Source organism: Apteryx rowi, unplaced genomic scaffold (genome assembly GCF_003343035.1).
Source record: "Apteryx rowi isolate R43461 unplaced genomic scaffold, aptRow1 scaffold_15, whole genome shotgun sequence".
Classification (NCBI taxonomy): Eukaryota; Metazoa; Chordata; class Aves; order Apterygiformes; family Apterygidae; genus Apteryx; species Apteryx rowi.
In genome coordinates this window covers 511,666-532,882 of record NW_020447752.1, presented here as the reverse complement: position 1 = coordinate 532,882, position 21,217 = coordinate 511,666, and the positions used below count along the sequence as shown (strand labels likewise).

General features: G+C 37.7%; 1 protein-coding gene and 1 long non-coding RNA gene across 2 annotated transcripts in view; one reads left to right on the top strand and one right to left on the bottom strand.

Annotated features, from left to right (window-relative positions):
• The window catches only part of LOC112962518, a 16,872-nt gene extending 12,979 nt beyond the window's left edge, over positions 1 to 3,893 (bottom strand). Inside the window, exon 1 of the long non-coding RNA XR_003252330.1 lies at positions 3,816 to 3,893. This is a non-coding gene — a long non-coding RNA (uncharacterized LOC112962518). The remainder of the gene's footprint in view (positions 1 to 3,815) is intronic.
• BCL7A (BCL tumor suppressor 7A) lies at positions 1,692 to 20,350 on the top strand. The gene is made up of 7 exons (XM_026058786.1): positions 1,692 to 1,833; positions 3,818 to 3,926; positions 7,560 to 7,641; positions 11,109 to 11,205; positions 12,624 to 12,791; positions 15,679 to 15,800; positions 16,775 to 20,350. The coding sequence occupies exons 2-7, from the start codon at positions 3,892 to 3,894 to the stop codon at positions 16,844 to 16,846; spliced, it is 576 nt and encodes a 191-aa protein (XP_025914571.1). The 5' UTR covers positions 1,692 to 1,833; positions 3,818 to 3,891; the 3' UTR covers positions 16,847 to 20,350.
• The last annotated feature ends 867 nt before the right edge of the window (positions 20,351 to 21,217 follow it).

The following is a 21,217-nucleotide window of genomic DNA, read 5'->3' as shown; positions in this document are numbered from 1 at the left end:
CAAAAAAAATTTTTTTTCCCCCAATTTCTTTCCCCCCCAAGTTGCCAAGCTTTGCGCCCAAGCGCAGCAAGCCTGCGCGGGGTCGCCTGCGCCTAACGCCGTGGCGAGCGGAGGGGGAGCCGGAGAGGGTGTAATCGCTGCTTGCATTTGCTCCAAATCATGTAACTAAAGGTTGTGCCCCCACCCGTGAAATCATTCCCTTTTGTTAGGCCTTAAAAGTGCTTTGGCTTTTTTTTTTTTTTTTACGCTTTTGTCTTTTTCTGCTTTTATTACGAAAAATCAACGTGAGGCGTTTAAACAATACAGCGAAACACAGTTATTGCAATGTGCCGCACGATCGGTCTAGTGGTTTTGGATGGGATAAGGAGCGGTGCCAGTGTGGCTCGAGAACGGATCTTCTTCCAGCAAGTAGACTGCTCAGTAGTCTTTGTGCATGTGCCTTAAAATCATCTTTTAAACGGGTGAAACCCAAAGAAAATCTCTTGGGTTAGCATTAATATGCATAGCTGGGCTGTTTTGGATCTGATAAAATAAGGGGGCACTTTTCTTGTAATCCGCAGCTAAATGCTTTGATTTCATTAAAAAGAAAAAAACCCAGCAAAACGCAGAAATTAAATGTTTGTCATCCTAGCAAAATGGATTGTTGCATTTTAAATGGTCTTGAGCACATGAATGGGCCAGTTGGCTTGAACTGGACAAAGAATGAAAATGTGTGTCCGATAATGCAGGGCACGAGATGGGGATTTCGGAGAATCCCTCCATTGTGCAGGGAGCGAAGCAGTCGGAGCATTACAGCTCTGTTGATTGCAGGAACTCTCTTCTTCTCTGGTGGCGTTTTTAAGTGCTGTTTGCTGGCTTTTTGGCCAGCTATGAAGGATCAAAACTATATAGCGATGGGACAGTACTTTTTATCAAAGAGTAGCATTGTTGGATGTGTGGGACTATTTTATTTGTAGATATTTCATTCATGAGTGCAGCATGTTTCCTTTGAATCCTAGTTGGTGGATTTCAGAGAAGAGTAGAGGCAGGAGCTTGGCCATTCAACAAAACGTCTAATTTTTTTTTCTTGGCAAGAGCTTTCTGCCATCATGTCAGTTGCTATGGCTTCCCCTATAAAACAGAAATCTTAGGGTATAAATAGATTTTGTACGTTTTAACCCTCCTGAGAGAGAGCTTGTTTGAAAAGGTTACTGTACAGAATCATGCAAAGTGTTTCTTCTGATTGCTGTCAGAAGTATTCATATTGCTTTTTGCGTGTGCGTCTTGCAAATATTTACACAAACCATTTTTCATATTTTTAAAGGAATCATAATTTGCTGATAAATCTCATGATTTTTTTTCCCTGCTCGCTTGCAGTCAAGTACATTTGAAAATTAGCAAGAGGGATTCTATGTTTTGTGGCTCAAATGTTTTGAGAAGACTTGTCTTGTGGAATTGAACTTTATACACTAGCAATTCCTACATCTTATGAAGAGCCACATAGGCAATTTTCAGTGTGCAGTTTCATTTGCATAATAGGAGCAATTTGTTGCCATCCACAGCTTTTCTGTGGAAATGCAGCCACTGAGGATTAAAATACCTTGTGTACAGTGTTTCATAGGATAGGATTCTCTGAGGCTTGTACGTGTTGAGCGCTGCGCTTCTGGACCGCAGACAGGAGCGGGGCAGACCGTGTTGCAAACCTCTCTGAACTGACAGTGGCTCCGGTGCATGTTGGCCAGCACCTCCAACAGCGCGTGAAGGTGCGCGCAGCCTTGCTGTGGAATACTGTTGTATGCCTGTATTGCCATGCATATGTGCCTGCCTACTTGAAGTGACTTTCCGTCAGTACAGGTTTGTCCCATAGAAAATAGAAATTCTTTCTTAGACACAAATCCATCCTTTGAAGCAGGTACCCATCGTCATGCGTGTTTGATCTTGCCTAGCACTTTTGATATTACTGGAGCTTAGCTTATAGTAGTAAACGATAAAGTTGTTGCTGTTGCATAAATCTCAACAGTAAAACTAATCTCCTTTGTTTAAATCACTCTCACGAATGAGCATCTATTTTAGAAAACACCTAGTACGTATCCTACAAAATACATGATTGTGTTGTATTTATGTGGCAGAATGCTGTATTTCCACGGCTAAGAGTGTAGACCTACTTTTTCTTAACAATAGTTGTCACATTTCTTCCAGTCTATTAAAAAATCATCCGAGTTAAATTTAACTGAATGAATTATAAACAGTATGGGATTATTTTTTGTTTCATTGACAAGTACGTGTAGATTCTAAGTAGGCTCCCAAGAAGAAAGGGGCAAAAACTGTTGTGTTCTCAGCCAGCATTACGAAATAATGGAAATGCTCTTTTTTAAATAAAAGTCAGATTTATTAAATTATAGAAAATGCAGAGTTTTACTGGAAAAAACGTAGTGGGCGGCCTACAAGTGTACGTAGCTCGATGTCTTAGGAGGCAGTGAAATAATTTGCCTGGGTACCTAGGGTTTCTGAACTTTTGGACATCCGTGCAAACATTAAGGATAGAAGCACGGTGTGGCCGACTGGGATAGGTGTCCTGATCCGGGGAATGCACCAGGAATGAGGAAATCTTATTCTGTTGCCTTGTCATTGAATTGCAGTGCCTTTACATAAGTCATTTTACCTTTTTCTCCCCCGTTTATCAAAGCAGTAATGTAGGGATAGTGGTAGCACTTCATAAAGAAGTGAACTTGGAGACCTGATGGAGGTAGTTACAGAAAGTGCTAAATATTTATTATGGAAGAGAATCAGCTGTTGAAGCAGGCTTGACTGGGATGTAGCTTAAAACAAAGCGTGTTGTGTAAAAGTTGAGGAGCAAAATGACCATAGGCAGTGAGCTCATGTTACCTTCCCAGATAACACTGGCTGGGATCTCTAGCTGTGGCTAGTTAGGGAGCAGAGTTTCTAGGCAATGTGACTGTGGCTTTTCTGTTCATTGTCTCCTTTCAGACTTCGTAAAATATTTTTGTATGGTATGTAATGCTCTGAGGTTGAGCTTCTGCAGGTTTTGCTGCTCATGCTTCCTTCTTGCAATAGATTTTCAATCTGAAAAGTAGTTAAGACATAGAACTTCTTAACATGATGTCTTTAGAAAAGACTGACTGGTGCTACCAGATTGTCCCTCTACTTTAGTCAGGCTAATGATTGTTAAGACATTGGCTGCGTTTGGTTTTCTGCTAAGATTATACTTCATGTAGTGGTGACTGACGTTAAAAATCTTCTAGTGTACGCAGAGGAACTACTTTGAATTATTGTAGTTATCCAAACACAGTTATCATGGTTGAATTGCAAGATAGTTTTTCTGGCTCATAATTATTTCTTTTTGAGCCAGGACATGCTCTCTGACTTCAGTGAAAGTTGGATGCATGTAAAGGAGGAGTTTTATCATATGTAAAGCCATGTTTCTCGTTACTGTAAGAAAAGGTGCTTGTTGCAATGTGGAACCTAGCAGAACTTGCTTAAAAACATGCTGGCATGTGTAAGCTAAAGGGGACTCTTGTAATGCAACGTACTTAAATAAACTGCAAGAGAGAGTTGTCCTTAACCACTAGTCTTTTCCATTCATTTTAATGTTACATTATATTTTATTGTATTTGCAGCATGATCCAGAGATGCCATATATATTTGGGGCTGCTTCATGTTAGTCGCTAGACAAACATCTAATAGCAATAGGCGTGCTCTGAAAAGCAAGCCTACATTTCAAACAAAAAAAAAATTTTTCTGCATCTGACAGCACTTTGTGTGTATAATAATGGCATTTTCTTTCCCATTCCCCTTTCTCCTTTGCTTGATCCCACAGGGAGGTCATAATTCTGTGATTTTCACCAAACTCTGTTGCAATGCAAGTGAGTGTGATGTGATAAATTCAGCATTATGACGTCACTTCGTGATCATCAACGGAAGATGGGGTATGTGGGAGCCAATCCTCGTGTAACTGCAAATCACTATGATAAATGGGAGTCATGGTAAAAAGCCAAACAAGCGCGAAAGCCTCTTCTTGAATGATAATATATTGGCAGTAAAGGCTTTCTGTTTCCCTGCCATCGAATGTTTCTAGCACTCGCTGCTGCTGCTGCAAAAGCTGCCTTGACACTTTATGTATAAGTGTAATATACACTGTTGTGTTTGCTCACCAGTATATTACTTTTATACACGGAATTTGATGCTCAGCTCTGGAGCTTTAGTGTTATTATTCAAAATATAAATATACTTAAGATCTTGGGTTATTTAAAAGGGGGAATTTAGTATATAATTATGTAAGTTCTAGGGTAATAGTATGCCTCAGGCATAAGAACTAAAAAAGTGTTGATATTAATGCTTACCGTACATATCCTTGATTGTCCTTAAAATGGTGTGGTTCAAAATGTAAGAATGCTTTAACACAATTTCAGATAAATGTAAGGCTTTTTTTCTGTTGCATTGACTAGTTTCTGAATTTATTATAATTAAAATATTTAAGATCATTTCATTTTCTTGGTTTTAATCTTCCATACTGAGAAGTATTGTATATATTTTGTGTTTTGACATTTCCCTTTTGTTATGCTTGGGTCATTTATGGAAGAACAGGTTTAAAACCAGGAAAATGTTTTTTTTTTTTTGAGAGAGAGAGCGAGCGAGCTATGGAGTTTGTCAGGTAGACACGGGCAACTGAATTTGGTAATTGCCAGATGCTTAGCCTGAATAGCTCTCAGGTTGATGGTGTTCCTCTGCCTCTTCCAGTCCACCAGTCAATACAGAGATCACCTTGTGCAGTGTGACAGGGTACAGTGCAATAAAAAGTATTGCCTAGTGATCGCCTAGCAAAGGTGGAACAGCCTTTCCTGGGGTGGGATTCTGGTCAGCGTCTCAAGATGAGTGGATTCAACAGCAGATCCATTTTGCAGACAGGAAGACGTGGAGAATCCAACCAGGGTTTCACACGAGAGCTCCAGAGTTCCTTGTTCCGACTCTGGCATTTGGTCAACTAGAATATTTTGTAGTTTGTGCAGCTTTTAGCAAACTTAGTGTTATGGGCAGCATAAATAAATTGTCGATTCTAACTAAATAAAAAGGAACGTCCCTGAACAGCAGATTGGGGTCGTGACTTTGCACAAAAGAAGCGGGGGAGGGGGGGGGAAGAAAAAAAAAAAAGTGAGGGTTCAGAGTAGAACTGTGTTTTTTTTATTTTTATTTTTTGTGGACTTTTTTGAAACAGAAAGGCAGTAAATACTACAGATAATATTTTAAGCTTCATTTGCAATAAACCTCTTAAATTCTGAAGTTATTTTACCCTGTTGATCTTAAATGTCTGAAACTCCATTACATTTCTTCGTTAACAAATTTCTGTTTATGCTGCCAGTGATTTTATTAAGAGTTTTAGAGGAGCTTGTCTTCTGCTTTCTTATTAATGCTTTTATGGTCTTAAAGTTTCAATACTGCAAATGCTTACATATGTAAGAAATATTTGAATAGTAGCAGTTCAATGTTGGGTTTTCTTTTTAACCATAAGTGCTTGCAGGACTGGGATGTTGGTGTACTTCCATCAAAAATATCCTTATTCCCATTGTTGTCTGAAATACTGTGTATTGAAATCAGGAAAAAAAAATCCCTACAGCTGAAGATTATCAAAATTTAAAGGGGTACTTAAGAAGCTCAAAAGAATTAAAATGTCAGGGCTAACTTTAATACTAGAAAGAAAAAGTTACTAATATAGGTTTCCTCCTGTGTTCTACAGTCTGTCCAGTGAAGATGCTGTGTGAGGCTGCTTTGAGATGCTAACAGGTATCTTGAACTTTTGGTTTTCCAGTGCAGCATCTCTAAGTAATATTTTGCTGTAGGAAAAGACTAAAATCTTGATTTTAAAACATTTATTCACCTCCCCCCTCCCAAAACAAAATTCCCCAGCTGGTTCTATTTCCATAATTTCAAAGGTTTTCCTAACTAGAAATAAGTTTAGTTTGTCTTGTATCTGTTTAAAAAAAAAAAAGAAAAAAAAATATATCATGATCATCTCCTCACAATTAAGTCTGCTTTCATTATTTACATGCCCTCATCTCCACTGTCATTTTTATCATGTCTAGCAATAGAGCTCCAAATTAGCATAAAATTGTTTTTTGACATACTTTAGCTATCTAGTGTACCTAAATGGATGAATCTAAACACATTCAGAAAAACTGTGCTCCAGGAAGTGCAGTGGGAAAGAAATGAATCTGAAATAGTTATATACTTTTAATTAAAACGTCCTTGTGGACAGATCCAAAGCTTATCAAATTGCCTTTTTTTTTTTTTTTAACAGGAAAGTGTCTCCTCTAAAGGGAAAACAAATAAGATTGGCTTTAGTAGCTAAAACAAGTGATCAGGAAGGTGTTTTGTGACATTTGTACAATGTGGCTGCTTTTGACTCTGGAAACTCTTTCTAAAAACGAAGATATCACATTTGTATTTGGAGTCACATCCAGCTTCTCCCATCCTGCAAAGAACCTTTTTTTTTTTTAATTCGTAACTAGATTCCAAATCTATTATTTAAATGTGTTTTTAAAAAAAAGAAATAACAAAAATGCTTATTTTGAGATCTCATGCCAAATTAATTTCAGATGTTCCTGAATAGTTAATGGAATTGGTCTGTGTCGTTAACTTTTAATTGATCCATTTGCAGAGCTATATTGCAAACCCAGGAACCAGCAGTGGTAATCTGTGACCTGAAAACTGATCACAGAAACTGGGTGAAATTTCTCTGGCATTATGGACCTTGCTTTAATGCCCTGACGTAAAGAGTTCAAGGAATTCATCCCTCAACTCGGCGTTCAGCCTCCTTCCCATCTCTGCACTCTGTGGCCGCATGACCCCCTGATGTAGTGACACCCGCCGGCCAGATTTCCTTCACGACTCGTCGGTGTCCCGACTTGACGGCTGGCCGGCCGGGCTGCCCCGAGTGCCGCAGGTTACGCTGCTTCCCTCTCCCACAGCCCCCTCGGCCTTCCCCGTCCGAGGGAGCTAGGCTCTCCTGGACCTCAGTTCCGCATCGCAGCACGTGCTGCTACCAATAAGGCTGTTGGTTCTAAGGCTAAAATTTCAGAACTGTCTGACAGGAGCGTTGAGTGAATGTTAAATTGCTAACAGCAGATTTCTATCTAAAAATAAACCTCAGATGGTCAAAGTGCGTTTAGATTTCTAATACCATTAAACAGCTTCATGACAACCAAAACATGCTGGTCTGTCTAAAAACTCTTCTTCTCTCTAGAAAGTTGAGTGAAAACTGTAAGCCTTAAATCTGCATTTTGAATAGCTGTTCTTCTTAACTGTACCTTTAATCCAGATCTCATTACTGCTACTGCAGTTACTCACCTAGACACGTAACAGCCCTCAGAATTCTGCAAGTTAGCAGTGCTCTAACAAATTTTTGAAATGCAAAGAGCAATTTGCACAGTACAGCACTAAAGACGATGTAATAGAGATCATCCTACCTAATAGCCTATTTAAATCCTTGACAACTTACGATAGTAGATCACTTTATTTTGAATATGAAGTTTAACTTTAACTTCTCCTGCATTATAATTTTATAGGGAGAAGAAGTGGGTGACAGTTGGCGACACATCCCTAAGGATTTACAAATGGGTACCAGTAACAGAGCCTAAAGTCGATGATGTAAGTATCCTGCAATGTCTTGCTTTTTCAAGATGTAGAGAATCATTTTTAGGGAAGGTTGAAAGAAATATGCTCCTCTTTGAGCCTTTAAGTTAAGACTGGTGTGGATCTTGCCAGCATTTGAGTATGAGAGCTCTAGGGGAAATGTTGATCTTCACAGAAAGTGATGTTGATGGTTTAGTAGGTGGCAGTCTTCCCTGAGTCAAGTTGGATCAATTCTTAGGTAACTATTAAACGCTGGACTTGAAACGTAGAATTTTTGTAGTTTATTTGCAATTGATTTCGAAACTTTTTCCCAACGTAATAATGGAAATATATGTGTGTTTATATTTATATAAATATATTTGTATAAATATTTAATTTATACATATATATTTATATGTATATATTTATATATATATATAAATTACAGTTTCCTTTTTTCTGCCTGATGCTTTAGAGGAAAGTAGTTGCTATGAAACTGTTCAGAGAATGCATTCTTCTATCTGTGCATCATGAAGCACCACTGCCATTTTGCTCAAAAAGCGGCACAAAACATTGAAGTAAGGCTAGGAAAATCCTGTGGAACTGTGAGATCATCTATATTGCTTAAGATGTCCAACTCAAGCAGTGGAGCAGATGCTTCTATTGTAATGTCTGTTTTCTCATGGTAAATGTTTTGTGTGTGTGTCGTATTTACACTCTTAGTGTGCATTGGGGAAGTACTGTTTATTTCCCATGACACAGTCGTGTGGCGTAAGAACAGCAAGTATAAAAATCAAAGTTGACAGCACCTGCACATTGTTTTCAGCTTTAGTTATCAATGTTATTCCTGTTTTATAAATGGAGAAATTGTTATAGAGAGAATATTAATTGGTGATGCAACAGTAAATTAATGACACAATTGGGTATATATCCTTAGCTTGGTACTCTTTCCTTGGGCTGTCCTGTGGTTTTACTTTATTTGAAATGTGAACTAAGCCGTATTTGGAAGAACACTTCTCGGTTAATAAATGTGTAAAATAATAGTTTTCAGAAGAGTTGGTGTCACAGACTTGCCTTATTCAAAGTTCATGTTCAGGACCTATTTTTGAATAGGGTTGTTTCAGGCGGAGTTTGTTTCTTTCTGTGCCTTTGGTTGTGCCAAACATTTTCTTGATTCTGGGAGTCATGGCGAACCTCTTGTGTTCCTTCAAAGCTTGTGAATTGGGAAACCTTTCCTGGTTTCCTAACAGAAGTTTGTTCATTCTGTCTAGTTCTCAAATGTTTGGTCTTGATTTTATTATTTATGATACACAGGGGGAAAAGGCTGTGCTATTTACATGATTTTAGGATATTTAGGCTTGTGGGTTGCTATTTTAAGGATTTCTGAAAATTATTTTCCTACAGTCAAGCTATGCTTACATGATGGATACCATGGAACTTTGAAAACAAATTTCTAGTGAGGTTTTTGGATTAATTTTCAAAGTGACTGCTACCAATCCTAAAGTCAGCTTCTCTCTTAAGAAGCATGGGTTTATATAAAGGTCTGTATGTGCGGAGTTTAATTGCAGTATTTGAGCCATCATTTTTAGGTTTAGGCCCCAAATTTGCTGAACTTAGGACATTCCTTCAAAACCAGTTACTTTAGCATCCTACAGTCACATTCTGCTTGTTACAAGTAGAAGCTATTGTGCTGCTGCAAATGCTGCAGACTTGATGTCATAAGGTTTGTCTGTAGGCTCTGGAAGTTCTCATCAAAAATAATCTGAATATATTTAACAAATAAATACCAGGTAGTGGTCATCTTGGCTGTTTGGTTATGGGCATCCTTTTATACCTGACTTCATCTGTGTATACAAGAGCAGGTGGAGAATGCTTGCTTTTTACTAGAATAGGGGAATGGAGTCTTTTCCTCTGCTCAATTTCGGTGGATTAGATTCTTCTTCCCTCCTGCATGTTCTTCCTAAGCCACTTTGACCTTTTTTTAAAACTAGAATTAGTTAGGTGGGCTCTTTCCTCCTACTAGTTTTGGAAGGCTATTATGGAACATCATGGCTTTGATAGCTAAGCTTCTTTTTTTTTTTTTTTTTTTAAAAAAAAAAAAAAAAAGTTGTTGTTCACTGAGAGAAATTATGTTCCCTCTGAATTTTAGTTTTGCAAGGTTAAAGAACTCCATATGCTTTCACCTCAGTTCCATATATGGGAATAAAATCTGAGTTATTTTATTTGTTCTCTCAGAAGTAAAAATGCAATTAAAAAAAGTCAAATAATATATTCTAGATAGAGGGAAAAATCCTTCCGGATCTCACTTGTTGAATTTCTTCTGCAGTCTTAGACTATATTTGACTGGTTTTATTTCCTTCCCTTGTTGGAGGGCATTGTCTTATCTGAATAGATGGGTTGCTGAGCGTTCCTCCTAGAGTCAGGCTTTTAATTGTCTTCTCAGCAGGCATGCAGGATCCTCCAAAAGCAGTGCAGCTGGCTCTTTCTCCTATGAGACCGATTACGTCACCTCTTAATTGAAAATGCTGCATCTCTTAGCAGACACAGATTTTCCACGTGATGGATGCCACCGTCTCTTCCTTTGTTTTAATGCTTGCAGTTTGTACTGTTGTTTTGGTCACGAGCATGTTATGACCTATTGTTCATGTAGGACTGTCCTTTTTTATGCTCTTTGTTGTAGGCCAGTCTGATTTTTCTTCTTCATCCATCCTTTAGTTTTAATGAATAAACAGCATTAGGTGTAGGGAAGGAAGAGGTCTCTGCAGTCTCGGTCATTGAGAAAGAGGTAAATAGCTGTTGTCTTAGTGTTAAAATCCTAGATCTCTCTCATCATTCCTGTTTTGCACTCATGCATACTTTCTAGGTGCATTCTACAAGCTTCCTGATAAAGAAGAGAGAGTATACCAAGTTTTGTAGCTGGGAGTTAATATACATAATATACATACCATACAGTGAGCAGAAGTGTGAGCTCAGAAATCAGATAGTTTCCTGAATCTGTGGTCAGTGATGTTCTTCCCTTTAATTGTTGTAGCAGGGATTCTTTTGACTTTGCCTTGGTAGCTCTTTGGCCTGAGCACAGTTAGCCGCATGCACCTCCCAAATTCTCTAACTCGGTTTCAGCAAGGCAGTCGGTCATCGCGCCTCGGATTCCACAGCTGTAGAAGGAGGGATAGCGCTGAGACTGTTGTAGTCTTACGAAAATGGTGCAGTGGTTTGAAGATGAAAAACATGTTCAAGTGCTAACCATTACTAGAATTTCTGGATAAAAACCTAGATATTCTAGTGCTTTGTGATACTCACAAAGAATGCAATTACAAAAATGTCCCTGTGATCATTGGGACTAATGCATTCTTGATAGCTGCAGTGGTTCTTGGGTTTATTTCTCACTTGAAAGTTAAGTGAGATGCTTACAAAGTAATGAGTAGGAAGAGTTTTATATTGAAACGTGAATTTTTCTTCCTAGTGATCATCTAATTTGTTTGGGTACTTGTTTTTTTTCTCAGAAAAATAAGAATAAGAAAAAAGGCAAAGATGAAAAATGTGGCTCTGAAGTTACCACTCCAGAAAACAGCTCCTCTCCAGGGATGATGGACATGCATGGTGAGTGGGAGAAGGTCAGCCCCAATTACCCTGTTATACTATGAAAGTATAAGCTAACCATGTCAGATTCTCCATTACTCATATATGGACAGCACCATGAGTGAGCCAAAGTGAGAATGACAGCAGATATTCATTTGGTGCCTTAGACTTCTATTTTGTAGATGTCTTAGCAGTTGCTAAACGCCATTTTCATTTGGGCTGTGTGTGAAAGCAAGTTGTTTCTGGAGCTGAATATGAAAAAAATACATATATCTACCATCCAGAATGCCATACGCTTACCTAAGTGAAGTAGTAACGTTGTAGAGCTTGCTGTTTCGGGGAGGGGAGGACACCCCCTCCCCAAACTGCCATTGTTTGCGCTGCCTTTGTACTTGTTGGACTGTATTAGAATTCATTCTCAACAGCTGCAGGTGAGTCAGGACAGAAGTCGTCTGTCAGTGCTAAGAACGCAATCTGTGGTTCTGCTGCATCTTCCTGCTGCTGGGAAGTTTTCAGCTTGCTGAAATTAACGGGTTAAGAAAACATTTTTTGCTTGCCAGAGCCAGGCACTATTAGATCAATTAAGAAAATAAAAAAGTGTGAACTGTTGAATGTTAACATGGTATTTAGTACAGAGGAGCCTTCACAGCTCAGCTCTATTTTAATTTTTTAGCTTCTAGGTGTTTGGATAGCAATTACGGCTGAGAATGTGGCAGTAGTTGAGCTGATTATAGAGGATCACTTTTCGGTGGGATGTAAATTTTTTGTTTCAGCTTTATTTGCATTTTTATTGCCTCGTGGTTGGCTTTTGCAGTGTTCGTAGCGAGTATGGCCTTGCGATTAAAGGATTGAGCAGGATATTCACAGATCTGGATTAATTTTTGATCTGTGTTGCAAGTTTATTAACTTTTGCCTCGGTCAGATTATTTAATTTTCTTAACTCTTGTTCCCCCATCTGTGAAGTGAATATAATACTTTCTTTTTTTATAGTTTATCATTTGTATTTTTAAGCCAAACTGTACAGTTTCATGATAAGCTTAATTTGATCTGACTTCAGCCTGCTCTGAAAAGGGATGGTCCCATCACCAGCTTATGTGTTCCTGTAGTCCTTTGGATGTAATGATTATACAGCCGCAAAGTGAGGTAGATCAGCTTGCATGCCTAGCATGTAATTTAACTAATAATGTTCTGACTTGAAAACACCAGTATTATAGCATAGGCTGCAAGGGCAGAAATCATTGTGGTGGTGGTACAGAAAAAGTTTAAACATAGTATTAGTCTAAATGCTTCTGGATTTCCTCAGCTCTCCAACAAGCTAGACTATGGCCTGCATTATCTGGGAATAATACATGAAAAATTAAAATATGGAAGAATTAAGGTGTCCTTTTTATTCAGATCTTATTAAAATAGTGTCTTGTTTTTAACTCTTTTCTTAACAGATGACAATAGCAACCAGAGCTCAATAGCTGATGCTTCTCCAATAAAACAAGAAAACAGTAGTAATTCAAGTCCAGCACCAGAACAGAATTTGACAACACAAGCAGATGGCACTGAAGTAAAGTCCGACGAAACTCAGACAGAAGCAAAGGAGCAGCCTGGTTCAGAAGGTAAGCTGAAAAGACTGTCCTCAAAGTTGAACGCAAAAGTTATCCTTTAGTTCTGATGTATTTTATCTACCTATCCATTTTAAAGACTGAATAATAACAGTTTGAAAGAAATGGCTTCTGAATTCTCAACGTTTCTATGAAAATGGGCCAAGCCTCTTTTGCCTCCCAGTGATCCTTCCATAGAACAAGAGAGGTCAGATCGACATTCAAGGTCTTTTTAGAGAGGAATCAAACAAAATACTCAGTTTGTCGCTATCATAATCTCAGTCTTTAAAAAAGAAATCATTTAAAATCTGCTGTTACCATCTAATCACACACAAATCCTGGGAAGTGTTATTTTGGTAGATCTGGGAGTATTCATTACCTAGCATGAAAGTAAAATGGAGGTGAGATACTTGGCAATGATTTTTTTTTTTAATTGTGTAGACTACAATTTAAGCTTTTTTTCTTTTTTTCTCCTCCTTAGCCCAGCTAGTTACTTACTCAAAAGTCTGAATTCGGTCCTAATTTTCTAAAGGAGTTAGAATATTTTACTGCAGTTCTTCACAGGTTAAAGTATATGGGGGTTAAGAGATTGTGCTAAACCTTGCTCTTTAAGTGGTATTTTGGGTAATTGGAACATGCTCTGTATTTATATTCTTTACAAGATAAGTTTCTTCGTCCTATTATAACAGATAAAAGATGTCCTTAACACCATTCTAATAATTTGATTGCAGAATTCTTCCCATAGCAAAGCAATTAAATTATGTCCTACTGATTCCATTCTTAGCTTAGCAGATCCACTAACATATTTAAGTTTAGACGTTTTATCTTGGTTACATGATGTCATTCTTAATTGGGGTTAAAATTTGACAACTGAATTATCACCAAATTGAAATATATCAGAAACCCTGTAAGGGTTTCCTCCTAGGTTTAATATTGTCTGAATCTGTTTGTATAAGGTTGTTGCATAGCATACATGCTCCTGTGACTAAATTTAGATTCAGGGAAAATCATACCAGGTTCTCTGGATTAGTTCCAGAGCCATTTACTATAAAATGAAGTGAAGAAGTAATGACAAAAAATACCCCTTATCAATATGACTATATGCTGTGTTTTTACACTTATTAGATAATTCTTCATCTACCAGAAGCGATGTTTGATCAAACCCTTTGAATTGTGACGTTATTCAGCTGGATAGGGTTAACGACCTTGTGCATCTTACATTACTACACTGACATCAGGAAGGTTCCTCAAAGTTAAGGTGCAGTTTGAGTGGTCATAAACACCTCGTGGATTTTTTTAGTAGAAAACAGCAAAAAGATTTCATTGCATCTATGTTAACAAGTCATTGCAGGCATTGGAATAGCTCTGGGCTTCCCGGTTTCAAGTCTGGATCCTTTTACCCAAAGGTCGGTAGCAGTTTGAGTAGCAGGCAGTAGCAAGTGGAAGAGGAACAGCAGCTCTGAGCTGTCCGTTGTGGGAATTGCTCTAGGTCTGTTCTTGTCATGGGAGAAGTGCACAGCACAGACTCCTCCGAGCTCAAATTGCTGCATAGGCTGAGACACGCACAACAGAAATTCAAATTTCTTCTGACTTGTGAGAGTTGTTTCTTTAGTCAGTATGGAGGTGTGTTCTGGTGGGACATGGAGGGGAAGCTCATTCTGCCAGAGTTTCTTAAATCTGATGTTTGAGACTGCTTGCTGTAGGGTTCGCTTTGTTAAGTTCACAGAAACTTCCAAAAATACTTGTGAGGCTTTTTATGCAGTATTCCACAAAAATATACACCACTTGCTCATTATGCCATCTTCTCTGACCACAGGTATTGAAGAAAAACCCCCAAACCCAACAACCTTAATCTTGCGTCTTTCTTCCTCTAGAATAAATTTATTAGTTATCTGGGTCAGGGACATGGGAAGAGATCACTGCATAAACTCTGACTCTATGCATATACTTCTGAGAATTCACTCAAGTCAGAAAGATCTTTAAATGAGTCGAAGGGGGTGGAGGGACGAGTGAGTTCCAGTCTTTATACTGTTGTTCGTGTGGATACAGAAAGAAATATAACTGGTTTTGTACCAGATTTTTTTGATGAATCTGTGTCTCAGCACAGTGTGTTCAACTTTCAGTGAAATTTAACCAGTAAGGACTTTTTAAGTCCCCCTGTTCTCCCTTAAAGTGGATTGAGTGCTTTAACCCTGAGTCCTGCAGTGTAAATCATGTTTTTAAAAAGAGGGATAGAAGGAAAGGATTTAAAAAAAAAAAAGGGGGGGGGGAGAAAAACTGGAAGCAGGTAAGAACTATAGCAAGCTGGAAAACTTCTCCACACACGTGCACCAGACCTACACCCTTACTGGTTAGGCTGGCCTGCTGAATTTCTAAATGCTAACCTCAAAGTAGTGGCAAGGGAAAAAGTGGATTTTAAATATATGGCTGAATTTCAATTCAGATAATTTTATTCCATCTCCTTAGCCACAAAGTTCTAGGTCCCTTTGTTGTCACAATTTGGCGATTTCTGTAGCTGCCTCTTACTTCTGGTTCGAAGCAAGTTTCGTAGAGTTCAGCCCTTTTACAAAGTTTGTGTTGAAACTTGTTTGCAAATAGCATTGCGATAGTTTGTGACACAGGGCACGCGTGAGCTTAGCTCCCTCTAGGGACCCATCCCGGCAATTGTATCCTGCTGGTAGCATGAAGGCGAAGTCATGCCACTCGAGTGGCAGCAGCCTGTGGTTTTGGCTTTGGAGTTTGAGCTTTGTTACAACTTACAGTGTTGTTACATATGTTATCGTTAATGGGTTACTGATGAGTGAAATTTTTGTGTTTGGGATGTTGCTAGTGAGAAAACATCCTAAAAGCTCCTGCTGAGCTCTTTCATTTGTTTGTTTAAAATGATTTCTTGAAATTTCAGATACCTCTGATGAACAGAATTCACAGTCTTCAATGGAAAATTCCATGAATAGTTCAGAGAAAGCAGAAATTCAGTCCTCTGGAGAAAATGATATAATCACAGAGGCATCTAAAAACTCTCAGGTAACCTTAAGTGCAAAAGCCCGATTATTTGGAATTTGGAAGAGAACATTTTTTCTTAAAAGGCAAACGTAAGGAGGCCAATTGTACATTTAGGCTCCTTTCCTAAGGTGATGACAATAAAGCAGTGGTAGAGTATTAAATGGACATTGTAGACTATTAAATGTATATGTATGTATCTGTTCTTATGGTTCATTTTGTTGGCTTCTTGCATTTCACTCAACTTGAACAGTAACACTAGATTGATCTGGTTTACTTTTCAGGTTGCCTATACTAGTCCGTGTTAGTTTTGTAAGGAAATACTAAAATTTAATGTTACTAATGAGTTCTTTGGACCTAACCTACTGGAAAGGCCTTTAGAGGATCATTCAGAAGTAAAATATCTTCCATAAAAGTAAATATATATAGCAGTTAGAAAAGTGGGTGTTTGTTAATTCAGTGAACGTGCACTTCCTGGAATACTGAAAAATTCTGGGTGGAGAGAGAGACTATTCTTGTAGTTGTTCCCCTCACACTGGAATCCTCAAATAAGCCCTGATCAGTCCATTGGTTTTCCTTCTGGATGGTTGGCTTGTTTCAGTGCACTCCTTGCTCTTTCCAAACCTTGCACATTCTGTCCTGTAGGGATGGCTTTGGCTACAGCTGGAACAAATTCACATGCACTTGCTATGCTCGAGTGTGGAGCTAAGGGAAGTCCAGGCATAACCATGCATCAAGGCTGCTGCATTTGGAATATTCACTAGAATTTAGCCCTTTGTCAGTAGATGACAAGTGTAAAGAAGTTGAGGGAAGGTGGAAATAGAGGAGTGATATCAGGAAGCAAATTGACTTGTCACGTCATTCTCATATCCAGGGATCATTTGTATTTTACAAATGACACACCAGGGAATTTGCTCTTGCTTCTTGTTTGATGTTTATGGCACCTGAGATTCAGTGCAATGATAACATGATTGTTTTTCTTTTTCCCCCCTGTTAAGGACTCTGAAGGAGTGCCACCTTCTAAAAAGATGAAAGTAGAGGCTTCCCAACAAAATGTTGAAGAGATTTAGACTATAGATTTTTCTGGTCAGTTTTTATGTAAGGTACATCAGTGGGCTTAATTATAGAACAACCTTACTTAAGCATCTTCTCTTGGATGAGGACAGAACTCCTAACTTTTCAAGTTACCAAGCAAAAATCCAAGAAAGCCTAACAAAGGTTTAACTTCTCAGACACTGAAAACTTTTTCCTGTGAAACAAACATTGAGAACTTTTAAGTTACTGTCTCTGAAATGGTTGGAGTAAACAACTCAGGAGGGGTCTACGCACTGTTTCTAAAGTCAAAATTACAATTATGTTGCTGCTGTATTTTTTTTTCATTTCTCTATTTAACAATGTAAGATATTTAAGGATGGTACAGGTCAGTTATTAGCTTTCATGTGAAGTTCATTGTTCTGGCGTGATGTCTGCTTTTGTTTTGTGCCTTGTGTTCTGAAAACAGTGCTAACTTTTAAAAGTTGTTTTGCAACAGTCTCCTTTGCAAAGTGGCCTATGTTTGTATTAATGCCATGTAGTAAGGTTTTTTGATTGGTTGTTTGGGTTTTTTTTGGTTTGGAGTTTTTTGGGTTTTTTTTTTGTTTTTTGCTTTTTTTATTTTAAATCCCTGGTGCTTAAATTTTAACAAATACAGATCAGGAAGCCATTTTCACTCTTGGAGTCCAAGGAGAAAAAAGAGCTTGATATTTTATTTTAGCAGCTATAGTGGAGATCTTTTATTGAATGCATGGCATTCGCAACTGTAAATTTGGTCTTCTAAATACTTAACTTCATCAGAAGTTAACATCTGTTTACCATTTATAGTCCAGATCTGAATATATACTATAACACAACAGTTAAAATACTTACGTATTAGGTCCAGATCTCTGTACTGGGTACAACTTTCTTTACAGAAGAGTTCCACTATGTACATAAATAGGATCAAAGGGATTGATGCACAGTGAATTTATTTTCAATTGGTCTTTTTTGATATCAGGTTTTCACTGAACTGGATTTTATTGTACTGTTTCATTATAAGATGTTTACTTCTATGTTCCAGTCAATACTGTATTTGGGATTTTCTTTTCCTTTCAGCAAGTCTCGTAAATAAGCCTTGTTGTTTCCATAGTTTCTGCATCATTGGTAGAAATGCTTTTCTTTTTCAATTATGTTGAAGTATGCTTATGCTAAACTTGGTTGAAAGGCGCTGAGCATGTGCAACTCCCTTCAAATTTGTGGCATTTAGAGGTGCAGAGCCATCTGCAAAGGTCATAAGGGCTTGATCTTACAGCGGGCTTTGTACTTCCAGGGTGGGCACCCAGTTATAAATACCTGATGTCGGTGGGAAGCACTTATTTCTCACTTGAAAACTCTTTATGTGTGCGCGCACATACACACACACATGCATATTGCTGGATTGGGCCCTTAGTCTGTCTTCACTTTGGGAGATGGAACTTGTAATTTAAATTATGATCTCATAGCTATGAAAATGGTTGCATATAGTTTGTAAGCTAAGAACTGTAAATACTTTTTTAAATGAAAAAACTGCTTCCAGTTGATACATTTTCATAATTAGCTCTTCATTAAGCTTATTTATTTCTGAATTCTCCAATAGTGAAAATGGCTTGCACTTACTACTGCATTGCGTTTGCAATTACCATTTTTATTATGAAAAACAATGGGGAAGTCAGGGGAGGGAATGGAGGGAGGACTGGGGAGCCAATACTGACCTTCCATAAAATGTTTGTAGGATTAAACTCCAAACAATATACAACACTCAGTTTCGGAGCTTCTTCTTTATGTTGAAATAAACTTTTTGGATTTTAACTAAATAAAATTGGATTGCAAATCATTCATGAAAGCAGTGTGCTCCCTAATAAGTTTTTGGGATTTCTGGTCTGATCATGAAGTCCATTAACATTCTGAAAATAAGGAAATGAGGAGCCAAAAAATATTTGCACAATATATGCAATGAAATGGTAGAATTCTCTCTTGAATTGTGTGTATGCCTAAAATGTGGATAACTGGTCAATGACAATTGATTTGTATGTATATTACATTCAGATTTAAGTGATATTTTGTGAGAAATTCTATTGATATATTAAATGGGCAAATTTAGAAAGATTCAAACTTACAAATATTTTTGATTTACTAGCTTTTTCTTATTTTTAATGATAAAGTTAATCTGATGCCACCTTTGAAAAGTAGTCATGTTTACTAATCACTATCTTCAGGTGCATCGCAGCAAGCTTTTTTTTTTATTTTGTAGGTGTTTCCAAGGGAGTAAATAGACTTTTGGTTTAGGAACTAATTCCTGTACTTTAGGAAGAAATAAAATATATAAATAGCACTAAAATACCTCAAATTTTTCATTAGATAGAAGCATTTATTGGCATTATTGACATCAACAGGTTTAATTATAAATTTCCTTTTCTCTCCTGTGGCTTCTGCTCAGAATTGTTCATTGTTCTGTGGCTTAAAAAACAAGACATCATAACCATATTCCTAGAGGCTTTGTTTCTAAAATAGTAATGCTTTATTTACAGCTTATACAAAGTATGTTCAGAACTTTTTTTTTAACCAGAGATTCTAGTGACAACAGACAACTGAACAAGCAGATAGATTTGGGTTCCTTAAACCTGTTATTGTCAGTCTCTAAGAGAAGAGACTTTGACATTATCTGGTATGAAGAAATCCAAAATAGTGTATAAGACTGTTATTAGTCTTTTCTTGAAGTGCCTGATAACATTTATGGGCCAATGGATGTGATTAAACACATTTTAATGCCAGAAAGTACAGATGGGACCAAACCAGAACACTGGATTCAAACCTACGTAAGGTTTGAAACCAGATCTAAATCCAGCTTTTTTGGCTTGGACCTGTCTTTACCAGAAACTTGTTTTATGAACTCACTGTAAAAGGGTTTATTGAAAGCATTGAGACGTGGAGCAGAAGGAGAGATGTAATTTTCTTCAAGATGACTGAAAGTTCTCATACAGCTAATGTTTTAGAAATAGTGCAAATATCAAGAAGTGCTTCCTTGCTACAATGCTGAATGTTGGAGCTTCATTTACAAAAGCAAAAGAAACTAGAAGCAAGCAAGTAAATTAGCTGAGTTGGTGGAACATGTGGGAAGGCCTTCCGAATAAGCGATTTACTCAGCCAAACATTTTATAGCAGAACTATTCCTTGGAATTTTTATGCTTGGGAAAGTAGTTGTTAAACATTCCAAAAAGTGCTGGCACTTAAAAAACAACAAAAAATGATCAACAAGGCAGTATAAAAATATTGGTTTTGGGTGGCTATCTTCATACATAAACATCGTCATGTTTTGGAATGTTCTTTATATCTAAGGGCCTGTTAGAAGGTGTAAAGAATTTTGTTTTCTTCAATACCTAATCGTTTTCCATCTTATGATTTGTGTGTGTGTGTGTTGTACAGCAGTATAATTTTTCACTTATTTATTCCATCGGTAGTTATGGTTTGTACAATGTACAATGGTTTCATTTCAAAAATAAAATAAAAAATCACGACATGAATGCTGTGTGAATAATTTTTATCAAGAAACAATCTCAGTTTGTTTTTTAAAATTAAAATAAATTTCAGTTTTTATGAATAGTCTTTTTAAATGTGCATTCTATGGTGTCTCATTTGGTAATGTGTAAAACGGTTCACTTCAAAGGACCAATGTTGTCTTGGTATCCTTTTAGCAGGACTTTGTGCCCCCCCCCCCCAAAAAAAAAAAAAAAGAATAACAAAGTAATAAATAAGGCCAATGTATTTACAGGAACCTACACAGTACCTTGCTAATTTAAGGTGCTGGCTGTGGGCTTGGTACTCAGTTGATGTGTAATGGTAACTTGGGGGGTGGAGGGCAACATAGTGTGAAAATATGCTTCAGTTTCAAAAGATGCTCGAGTCAGATGCTAGCAAGGATAAAGCTCCTTCAGTGTTTTAGAATGATTCTTTATATTCAAGAAGCGTCCTGCTTATTTTCACTGTTGTCTGCTCTGTCCCAGAGTAGCCTGCAGAGTTTCGCAGACAACTGAACTGACCTACTTGTTCACCACTACCAGAATGGTGAGCCACAGCTGGTTGGTTTTGTTCCCTCCCTTGCATTTACTGCGGTGCTTGTGGGATCCTCTTGTGAACCCTTACAATTTGCTAGTCCAGGAGAAAACTACCCATTTTTACTTAGTATATGTATTTTTTCCGTCTGGATGGGTGAGTTAAATCTGCACACAGATATCAGCACAGCAGAGCTGTATAAGGAATAGAGCGGAACTGGAGAGATAATAGAAAGAAGAGAGCAGAGACACAAGCAAGGATGTAATTCAAGGCAGTTCCAGAAGAAAAGGCCTCTGAACAGGTAAGGCTTGGCCAGTCGGGTTACAGAGCGAGCCACA

Excerpts from the sequence above, each read along its gene's own strand:
- BCL7A (XM_026058786.1), top strand. The coding sequence starts at position 3,892 with ATGACGTCACTTCGTGATCATCAACGGAAGATGGG. Across the intron at positions 11,206-12,623 it reads AGGGATGATGGACATGCATG|ATGACAATAGCAACCAGAGC; the intron begins GTGAGTGGGAGA and ends TTTTCTTAACAG. Across the intron at positions 15,801-16,774 it reads AGGCATCTAAAAACTCTCAG|GACTCTGAAGGAGTGCCACC; the intron begins GTAACCTTAAGT and ends CCCCCTGTTAAG.